Raw genomic sequence first — 23195 nt, forward strand, 5'->3', positions numbered from 1 at the left:
TACTACTCCTAAATACTCAATATTGTATTTTTTGTTCGAACAGAAAAAGTATAATGTGACGAAGTGTAAATGACACTTTAAAGTCAAAAAGTCTGAAATCTACTTTAAAAGACGAAGGAATTTCCTTCTTAGTATGGGAATGCATCTCGAACGTAAACGAAAGTATCAACGAATGTAAACAAACAGTAACACATCGTTGAAACAATCTCACTGCAAGAAAAAACTTTTATTTTTAATTATTTTCTTACGAAATTTTTATTAACATATTCGTGACATTTTCCTGATTAAAATAAGACCAAACATGATATAATTTCAAAAATATTTACTTGTGCTTTTAAGCATTTTTTTTAGATCGAACACTATTGCAGTGAGATTCGCGGTAAACGGACGAGTAATGACACGTCGGGTAATTCCGTTTGTTTTCGCTGCTATTCGGATAATCACGTGACAGTCGAATTCGTAGACTTCTATGGCTTTGTGACTTTGAAGATTTTATTTTTGTAAGTTATTATAAATAAATATGCCTCAAATTACGTTGTGTGTGGTCTCATTTTGATTAGGAAAGCGTCACAAATATTTTGGTACGAGTTGTATAAAAAATGGACTGAAAATAAAGAAGTTAGCAACGCGTTAGAATTGTGAATAATACAACAGACTTTTGATCCTTGCCGGCTGCCATAATCGGATCTCGCTGTTCTCCTGCGTTCGAAACCTATCGTCAATTAAACCAGGAAACATAGTTTAAATTATATCGTGTTTGGTATCATTTTAATTGAAAAAATGTCAAAAACCTGTTAATCAAAGTTTGATTACGAAAAAGTCAAAAATAAAGAAGTTTTACATTTACATTATTATTGGCTTACGGATATACTGGAACTAAGATCATGTTACATTTCTTGGCGTCTCGAGGAGCCTTCCCCCAGTGATAAAGATAATTTTTTTCGGTTATATCGTACACACCATTCCTGCCTATGTGCAGACTTTTTTTTGCTACAGTATCCGAATATTAATATAACTGTAGGTGTATCACTTGTAACACACGTGTGTAGGTGTATCAAAAGTGTTCCTAGGTCTAACCACATGTGCAAATGGCGGGGAATTTCGAAACGGTACAACAACCCTAACCACTTTTTTCCTCTGAAATCAGTTTTACCTCTGTTCCAGCTAAATCGCGTATCATCGTGCGTGTAAACCACGCCTTAATCCTTAGCTCTCGGGGATGTGGTGGTGGTAGCCAAGTTTTTCGGCAGTAGCGAACCGTGCTGTGTCGCGCGAGTATTATTCGTTCGCGCCAACGCATTCGAGTCGGTCGCTTCGGCAGTGCGACGACACATCGTGTAAACTCGGACAGAACTTTTTTCCGATTTAAAATCATCACCGGAATATCGATTAAAAAAGGCAAGATCTCTTCTTCGCTGATAATTTACTGAACCACGAGGTGTTGCCGAAACAAAAAAAGGCCATTGTTTAAACTGTCACGCTTCCTGGATTCGATAAAAGAACCACCTAGACGGTTTTCACCTACATAATCGTTCGGCTACCGATATTGGGACCCTGATCACGCGCACACCGGTAAGTATCTTGCGGTACTGATTGCACGATGCTTTACGAGCCACATATTTAATTTCACCATAAAGAAAGGACGCGCGTTTGCGTACGCTCGGGTGCAACGTTGGTTTCCTTTGACTTGAGAGCAAATGTAAGGGAAGAAATTTATTGCAATTTTGGGAGAATAGATTTGTATTTTGAGAAATTAGAATTTTATCAGTTTCTTTGTTAATAAATCAAATAGTAAATTTTCAAGTTTCAAATACAGAAATTTTGAAATTTAAAAATTTTTGATTTCTTCAGTTTTCAAATTTACAAACTCCCAAATTCTGAAATTCTGAAATTCTTAAATCCTCAAATCCTCAAACTTTCAAACTTTTAAATTTCTACATATTCAATTTTTCAAATTTTATAAGTAAATAATTTGCAAATTTCCAAATTTATAAATTTTCAAATCTATAGAATACTAAATTTTCAAATCTACAGAGTACTAAATTTCCAAATTCCCAAATTTTCAAATACATTAATTTTGAAATTCCCAGATATTCAAATGTTCAAAGTCAAAAATTAAAATATTTGCAAATTTATAAATTTTCAAATCTACAGAATACTAAATTTCCAAATTCCCAAATTTTCAAATTTCCAAATTTACAGATTTATAAATTCACAGACTTTCATATTTTTAAATTTTCAAATTCCAAATTTACAAATTTTCAAATTTTTGAATTTTCAAATATTCAAATTCCAAAATGACAAATTTACAGTTCTCAAAATTTCAAATTGACAAATTTTCTAATTTAAAAATTCCAAATTTCACATTTACAGATTTATAAATCCCAAAATTAAAAAATTTCAAATTTCCAAATTTCGAATCCCCAGTTCCTCAATCTTAAATTTCCAAACTTCTAAATTATAAAGTCTAAAAATAATCAACTCGACAAATGTTCATGATTTTCAGTCTGTAGCAGACATTTCCCAATTTTGTCTAGGGGAAACCAAAACTGCCTAGTGTACGTTTATAATGTACGCTTTCAGTGAGGGTAACGAAACTGATGTGAAGGTGGAAGCTGAAACTTAACATATTCTATTCGTAAAAATAAAAAAGTTTATATCAACACTGGCTTTCAGACACTTAAAAAAAATTATAACAAAAACACGAAATGGTAATGAACTGTTCTCGATATACAGGGTGTTTCAGTTTTATTCCTATAACTTTACTAGAATATACAGGGTGTTTCAGTTTCGTTCCTATAAGTTTACTAGAACATGCAGGGTGTTTCAGTTTTGTTCTTATAACTTTACTAGAACATACAGGGTGTTTCAGTTTTGTTCCTACAACTTTGCTAAAACATACAAGGTGTTTCAATTTTGTTCCTATAACTTTACTAGAACATGCAGGGTGTTTCAGTTTTGTTGCTATAACTTTACTAGAACATACAGGGTGTTTCAGTTTTGTTCTTATAACTTTATTACAACATTGCATAAATAAAAATAAGAAAAAATGTTTATACATAGACCTTAGACTGCGTTATTAAAAATTATTAAAAAAAAAGAATATGAAAATCGTGAATTATTCGTACGTAATATTGAAAGCGAAAATCAATTATTTCGTTAATTATAACATTCCTCGCGATCTCTCGATAAAACAGCCTATATTTATACAACATTTATCATTTTTATTCGCAGAACATGATGGTAAAGTTTCACGCAGAGAACTGGGACATACTGCATGTGGCATCGAATAATAAATTGCAACTCTGTCGAGGTTAATTAATTAGAAAATTTGTTATCGTGTTCCTTACAAGATTTTAAATGGAATTTTTATTACAGCTTTAACAATGACAGTTTTTGATTACTGAACTGTCGAATATGTTTTGCATCTGTTTATAAATTCGGGTCACTAGTATTCTCCATACATTATCAATGAAATTTTATATCCGGAGAACGTGTCGGCCATTTTAAAATTTGGGTATTGTGATCTTTAAGTCATGTTGTGTAGTTGCACTGCTGTGAATGGGAGCATTATCCTTTTACAATGCGATTTCATTATTTTCTGGAAGATAAGGAAACAAACGTAACTCTAAAATTAATTTTTGATTTTCATTAGTCATTCTTGTAATTGAGACTATTTAGGATATATTGAAACTTCATTATTTACAATGAAATTAAAAAATTGAGGTTAAAAATTTAAGTTGTGTTTGGGAAGTCTGGTAGGATTAATAGTCTAAAAATGTATATAATTCACAAGGTTATAATGTTATCAACACTTTTGATAATTCACTTCAAAAAGTGAGAAATTTTTTAATTTTAATTGTGAACAAGAAATATAGAAATTTAGGAATTTAACAGAAATGCAATCTGGAAATGTGAACTTTTGAAGACTCGGAAAGAGAATTTGGAAACTTCAGAAATCGAAGATTTGGCAATTTAAAAATTTATATTTTTAGAATTCGAAATTTGAGATTTATGAATTTTGAAATTTGGATACTTATCGAAGTTGGCAGTTAGAAATTTGGAATTTTTAAATTTATATTTACAAATTTGCAAATTTAGAAATTTTACAAGGTTATAATGTTTAAGAAATTGGAAATTTCTGCACTTTTATTATAAACTTATCATAGTGAATTATACACAAATTATTAATAGCAATTATATAACTTAAAGGAGAAAAAATTGGAAAGTGATCGAGGGAGGTTTAATCTTGTCACAATTTTCAAATGCCTATTCAGCTACTTTAGAATAAACGTATTTTAACATTGACATAACTCTGACTTAATCCGTCACACAACTGATCCTAACGTAATCTGAATATAACCTGTACCGAACTTGAATCTGAACCTGTCATAATCTAACACTAAGAGAATTATAAGCTAATTACAGTTCAACCGTGACAGATTGTTAACCTAACTTCATGTAACTTGGACATTAACCTAATCTTAAACTGTATGTTAATTTAATTTTGACTGTGATGCTATTAACTTAACATTAAGTAACTATTAACTTAACTACAATTCAATGTTAATTTAACCTAACTTTAATTACAAAAATTTAACCTGAATTTAATTATAACCTTAGTCTCACAGTAAACTAACCTCAACTTTAATTGTAAGCTAAAACTAACCTCAACTTAAATTGTAAGTTACAATTTAACTACAACTTTAACTCAAAATTAACCTTAATCTTGAGCTTAATTAAATAGCAATTGAACGTAATTTTAATCTAAAACGTAACTTAACTATAATCTAGTTTATTCTAATAATTATAGTCTAACTTTAATATTATCTTTATCTAACCTTAACCAAATTTTTACCTAATTTAAATTTAACCGAAACACAACTGAAACAAACCGAATCTTAACTCAAAGATTTTAATTTTAACATTTTAACACAAATTAACTTAACTTTAACCTTAAATTTGATGTAACGCTAATCTCAGTATTATCTTATTGTAACTTCAAACGAACCTTATCCTAACCTAACCTTAACTTAGTCACAGTATTCACCGACCCTAAAGCCAACCTCAATCTTAACTTAACCCAATTTTGATTCAACCTAACTAAATTTGACATTTATTCACTAAAATCTTTATAGCTCAAGATGGAAATACTAGCAATATATTAAAAATATACTTACATGATCTAATTTAGTCAGCCATTGATATATTCACGTCACTACTCATAATAATAAGCTTAAATTATGTGAAATATCATTAATATTCAAAACCACCAGGACACAATTCAGTTAATTGTAATGGAGTAACAATTTATTAACAAAAACTATTCTTGTCACAATCCAATAATAAAATTACGAATGTTAAAAGTACACTTAGTAAATAATGAATTATACGAATGGGTAAAATAAGTGGAAAACCACTCAGACGCCATTTTTTTTATAAAGAGAACAATGAACTGAACTGAACTGAATTTTATAGCAGTGTTAATTACTACTAAATACTGAATTAAAGTAGCATTAGTTACTGGTAAATATTGAAATAAAGAAGTAGTATACAGTATTAAAGTAAATGCTGAATTCGAATCATATTAATTAATAGTAAATATTGAATTGAGATTGTATTAAATACCACTAAATACTGAAGCATCAACACAGACTAAAATAAATATATTTATATACATTTCACATACACATTATTTTCGTTGCACTCTCACAATACTCACAAAAACGCTATATTAGAATAGTATTAATTAATAATAAATATTGAATTGAAGTTGCATTAAATACTACTAAATACTGAAGCATCAACACAGACTAAAATAAATATATTTATATACATTTTACGTACACATTATTTTCGTTGCACTCTCACAATACTCACAAAAACGCTATATTAGAATAGTATTAATTAATAGTAAATACTGAATTGAAGTTGTTTAAATATTACTAAATACTGAAGCATCAACACATACTAAAATAAATATATTTATATACATTTCACATACACATTATTTTCGTTGCACTCTCACAATACTCACAAAAACGCTATATTAAAATAGTATTAATTAATAATAAATATTGAATTGAAGTTGTTTAAATACTACTAAATACTGAAGCATCAACACAGACTAAAATAAATATATTTATACACATTATTATTGTTGCACTCTTACTCACAAAAACGCTTTACACTGTATTAATTCGCAATTTACTTTTGAATTTAATTTAATTTAATTTTAACTAGTACTAACATTACCAGCAGTAGTCAACCAGCATTTGACGCTCGTTGCAAACGCTCCTTGCACCATAAACGTTATTCAAACAAGATTTACAGTCGATTATAGTATTCCTACTTTTCTCCCGACCTTGACGATGACCTTGACTGAAGAGAATCATACCTTTCTCTCGAGATTTGCTATTTTATTGTTGCTTTGATATTTTCCTGCAGAACTCGAGTAGATATTTTGTGCGTTAAACGTTGAAAACATTCGAATTGTATCGTGTGGTCCGGACATTCACGAGTTAACCTTCGAGCACCGAAAATATTGAAATTGGTAGAATGTATTGTTTATCAGTGGTTCTTTGTTATCGAAACAGGTTCTGTTGGCAAAGTCCGCAATAAAATTTTAAAACCGCGCTTTCCTATAACCTCACATTTCCATATTCCGGTCGTTGCCTGATATTCAGATGATACACGAGCATGTTACTTAATTATTCGAAGGCGTGTTTATGCCTTTTCTTCTCGATCGTATAACTAATTTCGAATTCTTCAGGTACTAAACAGGATTCATTGTTTCTCTATACCTTTCATCTGGGCTCTATTGTTGCTTTATACAACTGTTTCAAAGAGGTTACGTTTGATAAATATTCACAAGTCTCTAGGAAGGGCTTAGGTATCTATTTCTGCGCGAAAAGTTTGCGCAGAGGTTGCGATGCTTTTGAATGTACACAATTACTGAAAGATTGTAATATATTAGATGGTTATACAAATATTTTTGTTGAATATTTTTTTAAGGAAGGTATCTTGTTATTGATCTTTCAGAAAATTAATGTGGAGAACTGAGTTTTTGTAATCTGGAATTTGCGTGTTCTTCAATTTTTGAATTTTCAAGTTAATAAATTTCTCAACTTCTTTTTACAAATTTTTATACTTGCAAATTAACAACTTTATAAACTTATAAATTACATTTTTTTATTATTATTTTACATTTATAGATATTTAAACCAGTAGACTGATACATTTTCAAACTTCTGAGTTTTAAAATTTTTAAACTCTCAAATTAACAATTTTTTAATTTTATAAATTTCTTAATTTCACAATTCTTACATTCTTGAATTCCTAAATTTTAATATTTTTAGATTTCTAAAGTGAATTCCTAAAATTCTAAAATTCTAAATCCCTGAATTCTAAAATTCCTAAATTCTAGAAATTCTGAAAATTCTAATATTCTAAATTCCTGAAGTTCTAAAATTTCTATAATCTAAATTTTTAAACTATCAAATCAAAAAATTTAAAACTTAAATATTTCTTAATTTTATTATTTGTAAATTTTATTATCAGATTTCTAGATTTTTCAATACAATAATTTGAAATCTATGAAATTTGAAAATCGTGAAACTGCCAAGTCGATACATTTGAAACGTGTATTTCTCTAAACTGAAATAAAATTTTGAACACTAAAAGATTTTTGAATACGAATATTTGAACATTAAAAAATGTCTAAATTTGAATATTTAGAATTTAACAAAAAACTTGAAAATGTTTAATTTTTATATTTCTGTAGTTACATTTTTAAACATAAAAACTTAAAATTCCTACACTTTCAACATTTCTGAACCTGAAAACTCCTCATATTTCTATGTTTTACAATTCTCAAAATTACGAACCGAATAGCTATTACATGCACGAACTCTACAAAATCATGAAATTTGCATTCATTTTCAAAATCAAGGTTTTCAAAACTCAGACTACTATCCTGTAACGGTTTAGAATTTCATGTTCAGCACATAAAGTTATCAGAATCACCTATATTTATATTAGACAAATATTAGTGATCTAAATCTTTCTGTTTTTTTTTTTATCGAATATAAAGATTTATATTAATTGTGATATAACTGCTATTCTGCGTTTTCGACATTATCTCGTTGATATGCGACAGTGTAACATAACTATCATTCATGAACATGTATTAAGAAAAAAAAGAGAAAATAAAAAGGAACGTATGTAATAATAATGTAAGATAACGTTCGTGATATATATTCCGCATTGGCGTAATTACAGAGAGGACGTCTCTTCAGAGAGGACGTAGGACACATAAGAAATTATTGAGATAACTATAACTGCGGTAGCTTATACGGTAAGCTAAATAAATATCCCTAGGGATATTTGTGGTTTAGAGAAAAATTGTAATACCATTTCTTATAATCCTTAAGATTATGTAGAGTATTATATTCAGTTTCAACTGATAGTGAAGTCAATTTTATTTAGAATTTGAAATTTGAATAATTTTTGAAATTATTCAAAATATGAAATAGAATTTGAAAATTTGAATAATTATGAATTAGGGAAATTTGAAAAATTTGAATAATTGAGAATTACAGAAATTTGAAAATTTTACAGATTTGCTAATTTAAACATTTGAATTGAAAATAGAAGAAATATGTAAATTTTGTAATTTATGGATTTGCAAGCTGAAAAATTTTATAATTTTATACATTCATAAATTCAGAAATTTTCAGATTAAAAACTGTAGGAATTTGAGAATATTAGAAATTTATAAAATTAGAGAAATATGGAAAATTTGTAAAAGTGGAATTTTGGAATTTAATGAATTTGAAGAGTTTATAAAGAGTTTACAAAAATTGGATTAGGAACTTTGAAATTTGAGAATAGAAAATTTTGAAATTTGAGAATGGAAAATTCTGAAATTTAAGAGTAGAAAATTTTGAAATTTGAGAATTGAAGGTTTTAAAATTTGAGAATTAAAAATTTTGAAATTTGAGAGTTGAAAATTTTGAAATTTGACGATTGAAAATTTTGAAAACTTGAATTTGATAATTTATAATTTTAAAAATTCGAAGATATGATAATTTTCAATTTTCAGATTTGAAAATTAATAATTTGTAAAGTTCGAAATTTTTAAATATAGAAGTTTCCAAATTTAGAAATTTAACAAATTTGCAATTTTGTAATTGCCTAAATTAGGAATTAAAAAATTTGACAATTAAAGATTTGGGAATTTGGCAATTTAGAAATTTAAGATTAAGAGATTTGGAAATTTTCGAAATCTAGAAATTAAGGAATTATTTGTACTAAATATTTTGTCATTTCCCTATAACAGATGTGACTGTATTCTTGTTTACTTGTGATAAATGTAAACTTGTAATAAAACTGTTGTCTTGTATTAAATAGTTCGTCATTTCTTCATAAATTATTTGTAATAATCATTTCTGTAATATATGTATATTATTCCCAGAACTCCAACCAAGTTATACGCCTCTCTATAACTTTTCAATGTTGCAAAATCGATGTAAATATTTCGAAAGTCAATATTAGTAATACACAGAAAATTGACAACAAAAAGATTTCCAATTATTAGAGGTCAATATTTTCCAAAAACTTGATTATTAGAAAATAACATGAAATGAAATTCACTTGATTTAAATTTCCCGCGCGTCTATGAAACCAATTTAAAGGGTCTTCCCCGAACATCAAAGGTAGCGAAGTATCGCCTCTTTTACTTACTCTTTGGTTACGCCAATGATTTTACGTGATTCATAAAGCGTGCATTCGAATTTTGGTCGTCATCAACCTTCGGCAATCTCCATAATGCAAGAAGCCAATGTCCCTCTCGAAATCCTTTTAACTCCTTTTTGCGGTTATCTCCTGTACGAGCTACGCGAGCGGTAAGATTACGAGCACAGATTTGAAATATTCACTGCACGAATTGTCCACTTTCGGTTTCTTTCGTACAAATCGATGACACTTCGAACCAACGGAATCCTCGCTTTCAACCTGATTCGATACCGTTTTAAAACTCTTTCTTTTACGCACATTATGGTTCACAAATTTAACACACATTATCGTTCACAGTCATTTCTGTTCCATTCTTTATTAATACAAAGATAGTGACCATTTGCGAAAATAATTTATTGCAGATATATATTGTACAAGTTATAGAAGAATATCTTTCCCTAATATAATTTTTTACAAATCCTTTAGGTGGTACAAATGAATTACATATTTTGTGCAGTTTGTGGAAAAATATGTCTATCTAACCTTACTTTTTATAACCCCCCTATTTCATAAAAATAAATTGAGTATTCTATTGTATAATTTATACAATTTACAGAAAAATATCTTTACCTACCCTAGTTTTTTGTAATCCTCTTATTTTTTATAAATAAATTGTAAATTCTATTGTATATTTTATGCAATTTAAAGAAAAATATCTTTACCTAACCTAACTTTCTACAAACTTATTTTTTTAAAATAAATTGTAAATTTTATTGTATATTTTGCGTAGTCAGTAAAAAACTTTCCTAATATTATTTTTTTGAAATGTATACTATTTTCTTTTTGTTTAGAAACAAACATAATAAGAACAAAATAGAAAAACTTAACTGAATTATAAAAAACTAATAAATAAAAATTATAAAATTTATTCACAAATTATTATAGGTAAGTGTGATAACTTTTTTACAAAAATTTAAAAATCTTTATAATATGTAAGATTTTTATTGTAAAAAATGTCTCTTGAGAACCTGTTTAACTGCTTCTAAACTTTTGAACATTACTGTACGTGTCTGGATAAACATATGTACATATTCCTAATGATTCATGCTTTTAGCTGCTGAATTCTAAAAACAATTACATTTTTTTTGGATAGAAATAAGAAATGGTAAATTGACAAATCAATGTTTATATTTAAAAGTATGAAAAACATATCTATATTGTAGAATAAAAAGTACAAAAGAAGTTTAATCTTTTTCAATAAAATTTCAATAACTTAAAAAATGAAAAGATTGGTAATTTCAAAATGTGTACATTGAAAAATTTGTAATTTTACGAATAGTAACTTTTAGATTTAAAGATGAAATAATTTGTACACAAAAGTTGGAAACTTAAGTAACTAACTAACAACTTGGAAAAGTTGTTAAGTTAAAAAAATGGAAATATTTAAAAACTTTTACGCTTTCAAACTTTTAAATTTTAGAAGTTGATTATTTGGAAATTGGTGTATCTGATAGTCTCCAAAATTAGAAATAGATCTGTGGTTCTAATTTTAGAATTTTCCAGATTTTGGAATTTGAAAATTTGTAACATTGTAAGTTTGTAACCTTTTAAATTTGAGAATTTGTAAATTTTATAAACTGAAAATTTCTTAATATTTAAATTTTTAAAGGAGAAGATTTAAAAAATTTGAAAACTTAAATTTCTGAATTTCTAACCCAACAAATTCGAAACCTAAAAAACATAAATCTCTAATTTTGAAAACTAAATAGAAATATGTTTGTAAATTAAAAAACGTGTAAATTTATATATTTAAAACTTCCTACCTTTATACATTTTTGTTTTTTAAAAAACGTTAAACATAATACTACAATTACAAGGAATAAGATTTCCTGTATAATCCTAAATATAACAGGATTCCATTTGAATCCTAACCTCACTTTATGATTATTAATCGAACCACAAAGTAAACCAGAGGCAACATTCTCAGTCGGCACCTTTGATCTCTCAAAAACGCCGTCCCTTTAAACTGATTGTACAAACGAGCGGGAAATTTGAATCGAGCAAATCTACTTTCATGTCAATCTCTAATAATTTGAAATATATTTGTAATAAATTTTCTTGAAACAGCGTTGAAAAGTCGAAAAAGAAAAGAATATATCAAAATGATTGCTCTACAAAATATATTTGAAGAATATGTATTACGGAAATGATTATTACAAATAACTTATAAGAAAATGAAAAACAATATATCACAAGATATTACAGATGAATGTGTTACAGAAATATGACAAAATTTTTATTAGGAATAAATCACTGGTGAATATGCAGGTTTAAACTATTCTTTTTCGACCGCCATACTTCTACACTGTGCACATGCGCACCCCCAATTCTTTTGATTTGCAATTTAAGGGGGGCAATACCTTTAGAATCTTAAAATATTACAAATTTTTTTTTTCTATAAAATGTTAGTGTAACATCTAAAAAATATTGTCCCAAAATTTTAAAGTGAAATACGAAGCCCTTTTGAAGTTATGGCCGATTAGCGCCGCGGGTATACACGCGTTCAATGCGGAGGACTGAAACTTTAAACGTGTTTTTCTCAAAACTACGTTCTTAAAATTGGCGTGGCTGATAACTCAAAAACTAGTTTATCAATCGCGCTCAAATTTTTTGCACATATCCATGACAATACTATCTAACATATGAACCTAAATGTATGAAATAAATTGAACGTTAAAGTCTTTTTTATTGCAAAGCATTGCAAAAATTTTCAATAAAATTCAAAGTTTTTCTTTAAAAGCGCGCCATTTCTTCAATTTTACATATTTTGCACATTTCTGAGGTTCATCTACTAACTGTAAATGTTAGTTTTCGAAACATTGTCTGCAAACTTGCTTCAGACCAATATATCTAAAGCTAGAACCCACACCGATTCACGAGACACGCCAAAACACTTTCAGAAAGGATTTTCATAATTCCAGCATTTTTAAATATTTTGTAAAACAGAAAATATTCTGTAATAGGCAATAGTTATAATAAATTATACCTGAAATTTCGAAAATGCAAAACAAAGGTGTCCTATACAAAAAAAATACACAAGTATCAGCTTATTTTCATCTGTCTAAAGGTATTGCCCCCCTTAAATTGCTTCTGTCCTCTGTCTCTCTCCAGCAGGTAGGTTTTTTTATCTAGTGTCGCCCCTTGTATCTCTACTCTTTCATCGAACGCTGTTTTTAAACCGCATTAAACGCAGCGAAAACAAAAGCAGTAAGCCAAATGAATAAATTATCTTTTTCGAGAGTTAGTCACGATTATTAGATTGAAATTTTCTTCGCGCATTTGCATAATCCAATAAAAACACGAAATTATTAGGAGATTATTTCGCGGGACAGTTCGTGATTAAATTAGGTGTTCCTCCCAAAGGATTATGCATATGATCTCCATATATTTTTTACCGTTAACTCATTATAAGTAACGTTCGATTATGTATAAGTATTTATGAAATTATACGAATCTAGACTTTTATTACGTATACATATTTATCGACAACGCCATGTCATATTTATGTCATCAATATTTTGACGTACAGACTTAACGTGCTCATTTTTTATTCATGATAATCTACTTAATTCTCTAATAATTTTTAGAGAATTCTCAAAAATTCGAGAAATAGAATGTGAAATTAACCGTAACAGACTTCTGAAAATTAAAATTTTTAGATCCGTTGAAATATACTTATGAAAAATAAAAATGGTGTTTATGAATTAGGTTGAGGAATAAGTTCGTGGCGTTTTGACATTTTCTTTTTTTTACAGTGACATTTTGCAATTTGCAAGAAGTTATAATATTCATTCGATAGAGCTCTTTCTGCTCTACAAAACTGTGTTAATCGTTTTTTTCAGTAGATTCATTCGTCATTACTATTGAGGCTCAGAAATGGAATATCCAGGAGGTAAAAATTAGCATTTTCGACACCTGCTCTTCTTCGCTTTCCATCGCAGCCAAAAAAGCTGCTGAAGCAGCCCGGGATATTTGCAATGTATACGGAGAAGGTGTCATAGGTGAGTCGACAGCACGGAAATGGTTTGCAAAATTCAAAAATGGCTATTTTAACGTCGAAAACCCGCCCCGCAGCGGAAGACCTTCTGAGTTCGACGAAGAGCGTCTCCAAGCACGTGTGAAGCAGGATGGTCCTCAAATTAGTTGTGAATTGGTCGAAAAAATGAACAGTGACCACAAAACTATTCTCAATCATCTCCATTCAATGGGATTTGTCGAAAAATTGGGAGCCTGGGTGCCTCACGAAGTGAACGTTACGAACTTATTGCCCAACCTTAGATTGAATTTTGCAAACCATTTCCGTGCTGTCGACTCACCTATGACACCTTCTCCGTATACATTGCAAATATCCCGGCCTGTTTCAGCAACTATTCACAACTTTTCACAACTTTTTGGCCGCGATGGAAAGCGAAGAAGAGCAGGTGTCGAAAATGCTGCTTTTTACCTTCTTGATATTCCATTTCTAAGCCTCAATAGCAATGACGAATGAATCTACTAAAAAAAAGATTAACACAGTTTTGTAGAGCAGAAAGAGCTCTATCGAATGAATATTACAACTTCTTGCAAATTGCAAAATGTCGCTGTAAAAAAAAGAAAATGTCAAAACGCCACGAACTTATTCCCCAACCTAATACTTACAATAGTATGATGTACATACATGGCACTTATTTTTAAGTTTAAAAACATTTACTAAAATGTAGTTCTGCAACATAATATATGTAGATGTACGTAGAAAATGGTAACGCGTGTAAAATGGTAATGTTTTATACGTGTATAAAATGGAAATGATACTGAAGCACTATAATAACCTCTTTAGTCCACAATTCAGGATTATTAATGTGTGTCATAAGAACACTTTGACATGTTCCTTTATTTGCAGGTATAAATCAGAACTCAAAAGGCTCATTAGCTGTGATATACACTACCGTCCATATGTATCCGGACACTTCGTTTTCGTTACATAAAACATGGTGGAACTTTGTACAAAAGGTATTTAGGGTTATCATATCATTTGTAATAATTATTATTATCTTTTTTGAGATGTCATAACGTAATAGAATTAATTTTTAAGTACAAATTATACAATGGGAGTATGAAAGTAAAATTCATGTCCAGAAGTACAAAATCCAAATTTGTGAATCTAATGAAACGCTTTCGATTCTAAAAAAAATTTTAATTTCTACTGTGTTTCATTTCTATGGTGCAGAACGTATTCAGAGGGTTCTTCGATATGTTTCAAGTGTTTGTAAACTGTTGGTAGATGTTTAGGTTCCCTCAATGGAGATAAGAATAGAGGTAACGCTACGCATTCGACAGTTTCGGTTTAGTTCGTCTGTTGCTTCTTTTCCATCGAGATATGAGTTCCAAACGAGAATTATCAATCGAAAAACGTTCCAGTATTCTGACCTTCGCAGAAAAAAAAATCGATTTTAGTTACTGTTGCAGATACTTGAATAACTTTCATGCAACGCGAATGCATATTTCGCTTGTGTCCGGATACTTATGAACGGTAGTGTACATCATGGTCGGTATTATAGCATTGGGAAATGTCAGAATTAAACAGTTTATTAATTTGAAAATTTAAAGATTTGATTTAGAAGTTAGGAAATTTGAAATTAGGAAAATTAAAACATTGAAATTTGAAAATTTAAAAACTCAAAATTTTGTAATTTGAAAACTTGGTAAGCTGACATTAGAAAATTTAAAAATTCCAAGAAACATTGAAAAGTTGTAATTCAAAAATTTGAAATTCGAAAACTTACAAATATGAAATTCGCAAAATTTCAAAATTTGAATATTTTTAATTCGTAAATTTGAAACTCGAGAATTTTGAAATTCGAAGTTTTGTAATTCAAAATTCGAAATTCGAAAATTTGGAAATTTGAAAACTCGAGTATTTAGAAATTTGAAAACTGAAAAAATTAAAAATCTGAATAATCCAAATTCAAAAATCTCAAAATTTGAATATTTACAGGTTTACGAATGCAATACCTCATAAGTATTACATTCTGTATAATAAAATGACAGTAATAAACGAAATAAGATTGCAGTAACCTAAATATTACAATATCTTAAAATCGATTACAAAATTCCAGCTTTCTTTGAAATGGAGGTAATCCTGTTCGGACACACTCTAATTATATTGCATACATATCTCGCAATAAATTACAGATTACGGTCAGTTTCTTCGCAATAAATATACCTTAAACCCATAGCACCGAGCATAACCTGCTTTTTAAAATAATGTGTTCGAAAATTCGAAATTCGAATACTCGATTCTTCATAAAAGCCGTATCAGTATTTTATTATTTCTGAAAAAAATCGTTAAAGAGAAAAATGTTATGTCAAGATCTCATTCTGCTTTCAATGTCTTGTTCTTTCATGAACAGGTATTGGTACAATCAACTCAATCAATTTTTATTTAAAGGTTTTAAACGTGGCTTTCTTTCTTCGTTCTATGTTTTTCTTTTTATCGTCGACGGTGTTGAGATAATCGACCTGTTTTGTTGCGTAAAGGCAACCGACTTTTCTTCTTTATTGTCATTGGATCTTTTAGTCTATAATTAACTTTAGTTAGACTCTTTAGTCTATAATTAATATAATTAATTAATATAATAATTTAAAAGTGCCACTTATAATTATAAAATTATTCTATTACATTAATTCGAACTGGTATGTGGTACTTTTATAGCTCATCAATTTAATTAACATGTCAAATATCGCAGAGAACACGGTTATACAAATTAATTATACTATGGCGAAATCATAAATGTCTAAGTAACAATCTTGTACTTTCAAATATATAGCAAATAAATACCATTTTTTAATTTATGAAATAAATTCAAAACTGTATTTGTTATTATAAAAGAATACTAATTGAATGATTGAATTAATCGATTTTAATTAGAGCACGTGGAAATTAATGTAGAATTTAAAAATGTTCTCATATTGAGGTAGACACAATTTATTTGTGAAACTCTTAATTTTTTATATTAAATGTGAAATATATATGAGCTTCATATTTTGCCAATTTGATAACACGAATAAATTTATATATGCAACAGAAGATTGCATTTCTTGATAAGCTGCTTTCTAAATGAATTAAAAACTATGTTTTTAAGTATTAATTTATTCCAAATATCAGCAAGAACTCTAACTTACTAAAATTTATTTTGAAAATTTACTTATTAAATTTATTTAGTATATTATGGAACGATGATTTATTTTGGTTATCAACAAAAACGACGAAGTATAGAAAACATTTGAAAATCTTGCTAAATTTTCTCCTAAACAAGTTTCTCTAAAAAAATATTTTTGTTAATATTAAAGAAATTCTTCAATTTTTAAGATACACATTTATTTTGAGGTTATTAATCAATTTTCGAGTATGGTCTTCATTCCAAAATCACGTTTTTACTATTACATTTTTACATTATAAACATATTTAGTATTATTTTTATGTACGATATTAACATTCAAATGTATAATTTATTAAGGCAAATTGTATATTGCATTTGTTTGTAAATGAGTTTCCGCTGTATTTTATAAAAATGCATTTCTTAATATATAGGGTGTTTCATAACATGTCGGACCAAGATTACAAGATTTGTATCCCCATGAGAGGATACAAAAACATTGAAAACACAAACCGCAGATTTCGAGCATGTTCCATGAAAATAAGCTGTCGAGAATTACTGAAACACAAAAGTTATGACATCCCTGAAGCAAAGCCAAATCAGACACATATTTAAACAAACTTTCTGCAGTGTTTTTGTGTCCTCTATCTATTTCTGAAGGTGGTTTCGCATATTATGAAGCACCTGTATAAGAAGCAGTACCATCATTTCAATCGAGGCGTTCGACCTCTGAATTTACTAGCATTTTACCATGGTTCAGTCACGCAGATGCCATGACGATAAAAATTCATTTTCTAAGGCGATAAAGTTATCCACCTGTTTGCGAACATCGTTTTTATATTGAATATGTATATTGAGAAAACCATATACATTAGCTAAAGCTGATGTTAATTAGTCCAATGTCAGAAGAGTACGTTGGTTAGGACGGTATTTCGCTTTGAAGATCAAGTGCCGTTTGTCTCACTCGAGAAGCAACATGGCGTCTAGCAAAAGCAACATGACTTTGCTTTTGTTGTGTAAATTACAAATTTCTGTCGAAGTATCTCGTTCAAGTAATTCAAGCACTCTTTATAGCGTTCCTGCATGATCATCTGATTCAGTAGAAGTTCATAAAAAAGTACCTTTTCATCTCATCGGACGGAGAAGAACAATTTATGGTTCATGGATCTTGCGCCCTTCGTCGATGCAGACGATTGTTTGGGATCTATCCACAACTTGCTGCGTGTAAAATTACCATAATTACCATTTTTCGTATCACGTGTCGATTTTCTATAAAAAAAAACTCTCAGTGGTTCAAATCTGTCCACCATAATATGGTCCAGTGATGCGGCACCCATTTTGTTTTCCTCCTGCATCCTTATCTTGCGCAACCGATTGAAAACGGTGCTTTCAATCTCTGAAGTTATATCGCAAGCTGTTCTTGTGTCTTCGATGAATTTTTATATCGCAAATATCTTCACCAATTTACTCATAACTTCTAACTGTTATTAGCTACATAAGTTTGATTTCACAAAAATAATACTCAAATATTTTACCGCACAAAAAATGAAAGAAATAAACAAGTTAAATATATAAAGAATGTATTGAAACAGTTTATATTTAATTATAAACTTGTGACATGAAACAAATATTTCAAATTGCATTTCAGTCGATATGAAAAAGCATTATTGTTGTAATCAAGTAATAACATGTAATGCGAAATAGTACAATCAGGAATGATTTATGATAGATAGTCCAACGACAGTACGCTGGCTAGGACGAGGTTTTGCTTTGAAGATCAAGCAACATTTGCTTTACTCAAGAAGCAATGCATCTCGTGTTACCACGGAATAAAACAACTTCACGTCGTTCTGTTGCATAAATTGACAATTTCACTAGAAATGTCTCGTTCGAATAATTCGGGCACTCTTCATAACGTTCCAGCGTGATCGTCTAATTCAGTAGTTTATAGAAAACCTTCTCATCTCACTAGACACAGAACAACTTATGCTTCATGGATGCTCCTTTATTGTTCATATAGACGATTATTTGGAATCGTTGAGCTGGATCATAATGAATCCATTTCTTGTCGTTTATTTCGATGTACCGCAAAAAACTCTTCAAGAGCGAGGGCTAAAGGTGCAGAGCTGTCTATTTTCCTTCTTTCTGCGTATTTCTCACGGTATGCAACCAATTGGTAACGGTGGTTTGAGGTACTTCAAGTTGTATGACAAGGTGTTATTGGGACGGTGTCGGGTTTTCATTCAAAAATTCTTGCGGAGGAAACTTGTTTATACATATTTCGTATTGAAATAAAAACTTGTTTACGGTATGTGGATACAAGACTGTCAAATCCAACAACCATTTTTATAATTCTCGCATTTTTTTTATAAAATATTTTCCTTATTTTATAAATTGTTTATGAAGCCTTACACAGGGTGTCACATAACATTATTTTCACTTAAAAATGGTATAAATATACTGAGTCTGGAAAGATGGCATGCAAACCAATGTGATTCGCGTTGTTTCTAGCTGTCTACTCATCGGACGCACGTAGTACGATAATGTGCATTACGACTAAATAACAGCATGTAATTCATTTATCTTTGAATAATGTTTTATAAACTTTTGTATCGTCCAAATTGTGTGTGTCACCAACACGTGTGCATGAGCTTTTAAATATGATGTCAACCCGTGACAATTGATGTATTCGGAAGTACGAAACATTTTTAGATACGTGATACACGCGTTGATAACTAGTTTTATACCACCGCACTTACTTTATCAATATGATGACTCACGTGTACTATCGCGGTATCACCGTTGGATTCGATTAACACTAGATTTATTTAATGTCAACTATAATGTATGCTAATTGTATTCGGTACTTAGGCTTAACCTTCGTCAAACATGATGTCAAGCATGATTTTTACATTAGAAATGAGACTGCGATATATGGAATACATTCATTTCCCTATTTGACACTATTATGTTTTAACAGAATTGATATTAACAATATGATTCAAAATTTAAAATGAACTTTTAACACTTTTTATTATATAAAAGTAAAATGAAAAAACTTCTTCATTTTGTTAGATCAATTTATTTTGTTAAGAACATTGAAGTAATTATAACTTCACATATTATGATTACGGTTTATAATTAGGATGAAAACTACTCTGCGCATATAAAAGTTTCAAGAAGGATAATAGATTTTTAAAATAACTGATTTTAGTTATATGTTTATTCATAATTATCCTAATAGGTATTTAAAGATGTTTAACTATTAAACTATTATCAAGGTAATGTTAATATCAAATATCAGTATTAGTTGTTAATATTAAATTAAAGTATAATATTGATTACGATTCAAGAACAATCTTTGTTCAACATAGGACCTCGCATTCATTCAAATTTATTATCCTTCAACTATCACTTATAAACCTTTTAACATATTATTATCAAAAACTATAGATATTGATTCCGCAATTAAAACTTAAATATAATTATATAATAACATGAAAAATATACAAAAGTTATAAGTAATGTACTGAAGAAATAAAAGAACATTAGCACTTACCTGTTTATATTTTTGAGAACTATGTGTACACGTCTATCATTAATTGTTAACAATATTATTAATTAATTAATAATAGTATTAATTAATTTTCGTTGTTTGCACAGCTGTAAAATCATAGATTTAATAAGGGTGATGGGATGGTGTTGCATTTTTGTAGGTTAGATTCCGCTTTTTCTTTTTTCCATCCAAGTAGAAACGATTTTAAGTGAAGCAAAATATTAATAGCATTGAAACTTAAATAAGTATTAAGATGGGTATGCATAAAATACCTAAATTAATGAATAGAGTTAGTTTTAAATATGTTTGGATGTGACACATTAACCATGTTGCACTTCACAAGACAGGCACTACAAATAGGTTGTGTTCACTTTTCCGTGGGAAATTTAAATTCAAAGGGAAGGGATGTCGAGAAAAGTAAGCGTTTTTCGAAGAGTAACTTCTGAAAAAGATATTTAAGTTAAATTATATACATAATAAACATTGAACAGCCAAAAAAGAGTAGATAATAGTAAAGAGAAGATTTTTTTATTAGAATCTCACACAAAGTTTATAAACAATATGACAGCCTTACGTATATATACTTACATAGTATCAATTAACTTATTACATAAACTCATGATTCAATTTCACTTATTCGTCATTTAATTAACTTCTTTATTTAACTTAATATTCAACTTATTTCTTTTAATATTATTAGTCCTCTTACGTGAAATTATAACAAGTATTTACTTTATTAATAAAAATTATTACAATGAAATATAATAATTATAATAAATTAAATTGTTTATTAATAAAAGTTAAATATATGTGGAATTTTACGATAATACACTTTAGTTTATATTGCACGATTGTTTAAGATTATACAAAATATAATGAAGTATGTATGATATTTTTAGAAAATTAAGATTAAAATTATTTGAACAAAAACAAATTAGTATTAATGTTACGTGAATAAATTGAAGATTGATATTAAGGTTATGTTTTCGGTAACATGTAGCTATACGAAACAACCGATACATGACATAATGAAGAACTCTAGAAGTTCCATTGATTGTCGTAATTCGACCCGATTGGCACCATACACGTACCTTCAACTTTCTTACGCAAGATTTTATTGCTACTAACTGACTCAAGGCTGCCTTTAATTTATTCACGATGCTCCTTAATTCGTCTGATCCTTTAATATGCATAGATAAGGAACTTATAAGTGACTTTTTTATTCCGAATGTCAGAACAAGTCGTTAATTTCCAGATTAGTTCGATAGACAATTTCATGAATATCATTAGTGGCATTTCGGCTTTTATTAGAGAAAGAAATCCAATTATCGTACGTTCTTATATACAGGGTGTTTCAAGTCAAATAAAATATTAATTTACTGCGATATTTTTTAAATAAATCCTGCAATGGTAGATCAGTAATAAAAGTTATGTTATAATTAAAGTTATAAGAGTTGCAATTTATAATGTAAATACATTTCATCATTAATATTTTAAAAGTGATAAAATTGTTCTAATTTTTGATATAATAATTTATAAATATTAATATATTAATATTAGTGTTATGTATTGTTAGAAATATATTTAATTTTTCGTTTCAATTATTCAAGACAACAAATTTTGAAAAAATGTGAAAATTCAAGATTTTTTAAACAATTAATTAATTATAATTTGAGCAATAATTGATTACTAAAAATAATTTCTGCTGTAATTAATTGTTAGATAAATAAATGAAAATGAAATGAAAATAAAATCATTTATATTAGTAAGTTAATTAAAAATGAAAACAGCTAATCTTTATCAGTAGTATACTTTATAGTATACTGCTCTACTAATATTTTGTATAAAGTAATATTAAAAAATTACACGCATATTATAAGAATTCTTTCATGCTTCAATTTATAGGTGAATATGATAACCAGACATCGGTGTAGGAGCATCTTTCTCGTAGCAACATGTTTTTATTTTCAGGTAAGTCAAATTTAACGTATTAAAATCAACAAAAAAGAACGATTTTGTATAAAAGTAGTCTTACAAGAATATTATCAAATATTTGATCACCTAATATTTATTTATCATATTTTAATTTGATATTAATTAATGATGAATCATTTTCACTTATTATTAATTACTGATTAGACCATTACTGCTTTTTTAATACTTTGATAAATATTAAAATATTTATTTTCAAATTAGAATTCCATAATTATTAAAATAATAATATTTAATATATTAATATTTTTCAATATTTTAACAACAGTAATGATGAGTGTCTCTTTAATAGTTCTAAAAATTTTATCAGTCTCAAAGTTGACCTAAAATAATCCAACATTTCTTATTTTTGAGCTGATTAACAATTTACAAGTTAACATCTTAATTACAATTAATTATATTATTAATTAATTTTGTATTATTCTTAACTTAACATAGTCAAATATTTTATGAATTATAATATAATAAATTGATATTATTAGTATTATTAATATTATTATATATTAATATTAAGTAAATATTATTATTAACTTAATATAGTTAATTATATAATTAATTATGCTACATGCAGTTAATTATACTATTAATCGTTCTATGTATAATTATTTTAATAATCATGTTATGTGCATTCACTTTATTAATTATGTTATACATGGTAATTAACAGAATTCACTAAGTCATTACTTATGTCATACACGATACACAGGTAACTACCA

At 28.3% G+C, this 23195-nt stretch overlaps 1 protein-coding gene across 2 annotated transcripts in view; it reads left to right on the forward strand.

The window, feature by feature from the left end:
- Window positions 1–1223: 1223 nt before the first annotated feature.
- The window catches only part of LOC100881430 (uncharacterized), a 33163-nt gene continuing 11191 nt past the window's right edge, over window positions 1224–23195 (forward strand). The window contains exons 1-2 of one of the 2 annotated variants that reach the window (XM_003704486.3): window positions 1224–1572; window positions 22393–22458. In XM_003704486.3, the coding sequence (XP_003704534.2) occupies window positions 22399–22458 (60 nt within the window). In that variant the 5' untranslated portion in view covers window positions 1224–1572; window positions 22393–22398. Of the gene's footprint in view, window positions 1573–22392; window positions 22459–23195 lie in introns of those variants that run through there. The other variant, XM_076534719.1, reaches the window with a different exon arrangement.

The sequence above is a fragment of the Megachile rotundata genome, chromosome 8 (assembly GCF_050947335.1).
Source record: "Megachile rotundata isolate GNS110a chromosome 8, iyMegRotu1, whole genome shotgun sequence".
Lineage (NCBI taxonomy): Eukaryota > Metazoa > Arthropoda > Insecta > Hymenoptera > Megachilidae > Megachile > Megachile rotundata.